This window comes from Eimeria mitis, genomic scaffold (assembly GCF_000499745.2).
Source record: "Eimeria mitis Houghton genomic scaffold, Emh_scaff5568, whole genome shotgun sequence".
Classification (NCBI taxonomy): Eukaryota; Apicomplexa; class Conoidasida; order Eucoccidiorida; family Eimeriidae; genus Eimeria; species Eimeria mitis.
Genome location: NW_013573837.1, coordinates 1 through 2,681, shown reverse-complemented (window position 1 = coordinate 2,681; position 2,681 = coordinate 1). Strand labels below are relative to the sequence as shown.

At 33.4% G+C, this 2,681-nt stretch overlaps 1 protein-coding gene across 1 annotated transcript; it reads left to right on the top strand.

Annotated features, from left to right (window-relative positions):
* Window positions 1-876: 876 nt before the first annotated feature.
* On the top strand, window positions 877-1,590 carry EMH_0082860 (uncharacterized protein; the record flags this gene model as incomplete). The annotated part of the gene is made up of 2 exons (XM_013500580.1): window positions 877-1,008; window positions 1,390-1,590. The coding sequence occupies 2 exons, from the start codon at window positions 877-879 to the stop codon at window positions 1,588-1,590; spliced, it is 333 nt and encodes a 110-aa protein (XP_013356034.1).
* Window positions 1,591-2,681: the final 1,091 nt, after the last annotated feature.

Genomic DNA, 2,681 nt, shown 5'->3' with positions numbered 1-2,681 from the left:
AGCTACATGTCAACTGTAGTCTCTGTTGTTTAGGGTTTAGGGTTTAGGGTTTAGGGTTTAGGGTTTAGGGTTTAGGGCTAGCAGCTGCGGTGATATATTTTTATTTGTTTTAAATAAATTTACGTTTATAAAAAACTAAATATTTTTTCTTTTTTTTATTTATCTTATATGTTTCTACTGCAGCTCCTAAACCCTAAACCCTAAACCCTAAACCCTAAACCCTAAACCCTAAACCCTGATCCTTACTGAGGCTTAGCGGTACCCCTGTGCCTCCTTTCTTTCGGCCTGCAGCATAGCGAGGGATAAGCTCTGATCTTCTTTGTTTTAAATAAAATAAAAACAAAAAAATAAATTAAATATATTTATTTTTCTTTTTTTGTTGCTGCTGTTTCTGCTGCTACTGGCGAGCGATCCTGCTGCAGCAGCGGCTGTGGCAGCAGCGGGAGCAGCAGCAGCAGCAGCAGCAGCAACAGCAACAGCAGCAACAGCAGCAGCAGGATATTCTGTTGTTTATTTATCTTTTTTTTTTATTTTTTTGTATTTATTGTTATTTTATTTTAATTCAGGTGTCTATACACCTCAGTTGCTGGTATGCTGCTCCACCCACTATGACGCCTCTCCCGCAGCAGCGCTCCGCTCCCCCGCGGGCCTGTATATATTTTTTCTTTTTTCTTTGCTTTTTAATTTTTATAAAAAACATCACCAACACAAACGCAACTCAATCCACAGATCTATCATCAGGGGGTCTTCATCATCCCCCTGCAGCAGCAGCAGCAGCAGCACCAGCAGCAGCAGCAGCAGCAACAGCAGCAGCAGAAACACCTGATACTTCTGCAGCAGGGTCACCTATATCCCCTATATCTGCTAGCATCGACGATGAGGGTTCAGTTGCTGAGGGGCCCCCCTCTCTCCCTATTGGGGCCCCCCCTCCCCCCCCAGCAACACCAGCAACACCAGCAACACCAGCAGCAGCAGCAGCAGCAGCAGGAGCAGCAGCAGCAGGAGAAAGTATGAGTATAGAAGCAGCAGAAGCAGCAGCAGCAGAATGGATATGTGGTAAAAATACAAAATTTTATTTTCTTATAGCAAACCCTATTTCAGGCAGCAGACTAGGAGCTAAGTTTTTGTCTCCTTCTGTCTCCTCTTCTGTCTCCTCTTCTCTTTCTTCTTTTTCTTTTTCTTTTTCTTCTTTTTTTCCTTTTATTGATATAAATTATAATTGTAATTCTATTAAAATATTCTCACAAAGAGACGAACAATCAATGCAGCACGGGCTGCAGCATATAGTACACACTGTCAATACACTCAAAACCCTAGATGAATATAAAAATATAAATAAAAATATAAATAATAATAATAATGCTGCTGCTGCTGCTGCTGCTGCTGCAGCAGAAGGAGAAGCAGCAGCAGCAGCAGCAGATGAAAGAACAGCAGCAGCAGAAGAAAAAACCACAGCAACATCAGCAGCAGCAACAGAACCAGAACCAAAACCAGCAGCAGCAGCACCACCCCCACCACCACCAGCAGCAGCAGCACCAGCAGCAGCACCAGCAGCAGCAGCAGCAGCAGCAGCAGCAGACAAAAGAATAAGAGTTGTTGCTGTAGGGGGAGATGGGGCCTTCAACGGAATGATTTTATCTATTTATAAAACGGGGATAGATATGAGTTATATTGCTGCAGCTATTATACCTTCAGGTACAGGCAATGATCTAGCTCATACTTACAACTGGAATTCTGCTCCTTTTCCTACTCATCAACCCCTCAAACCAGAGAAGTATGTTTATTTATTTATTTTTATTTTATTCTACTCTTTTTTATCTATTTATAGATGTATTATTTATATGTATTTTTATTTGTCTATCTATATGTGTATTTATTTATATATAATACTTACAACTGGAATTCTGCTCCTTTTCCTACTCATCAACCCCTCAAACCAGAGAAGTATATTTATTTATTTATTTGTGTTTAATTATATTTATTTTTATCTATTTATAGATGTATTATTTATATATTTATCTTTTTATCTATCTATCTATATATGTATTTATTAATATATAGTACATACACCTAAATTTCTTCTCCTTTCTCTACTCATCAACCCCTTAAAAAAGAAAAACATATTTATTTATTTATTTTTATTTAATTACATTTATTTTTATCTATTTATAGATGTATTATTTATATATTTATTTATTTATTTATTTATTTATATTTATAAATATAGCTAATACATACACCTAAAATTCTGCTCCTTTCTCTACTCATTAACCCCTTAAATGTTTTATTTATATTTATTTATTTATTTTTATTTATATATAAATTATTTATTTATTTATTTATTTATTTATTTATTTATTTATTTATTATTTATTTATATATAAATAAAAAACAATTATTTATTAATGCTTGTATTTTTATTTTTTCTTTTTCTGTTTATATTATCATTTTCTTTTTTCTTTTTCTGTTTATATAATTATTTTTTTTTTGTTTATATATTTTTTTTCTTTTTTCTTTTTTTGTTTATATACTTTTTTTCTTTTTTCTTTTTCTGTTTATACAATTACATTCTTTTTTCTTTTTCTGTTTATATATATTTTTTCTTTTTTCTTTTTGTTTGTATATTTTTTTCTTTTTTCTTTTTCTGTTTATATCTCTTAAAATATATTTTTTTTTTTTTT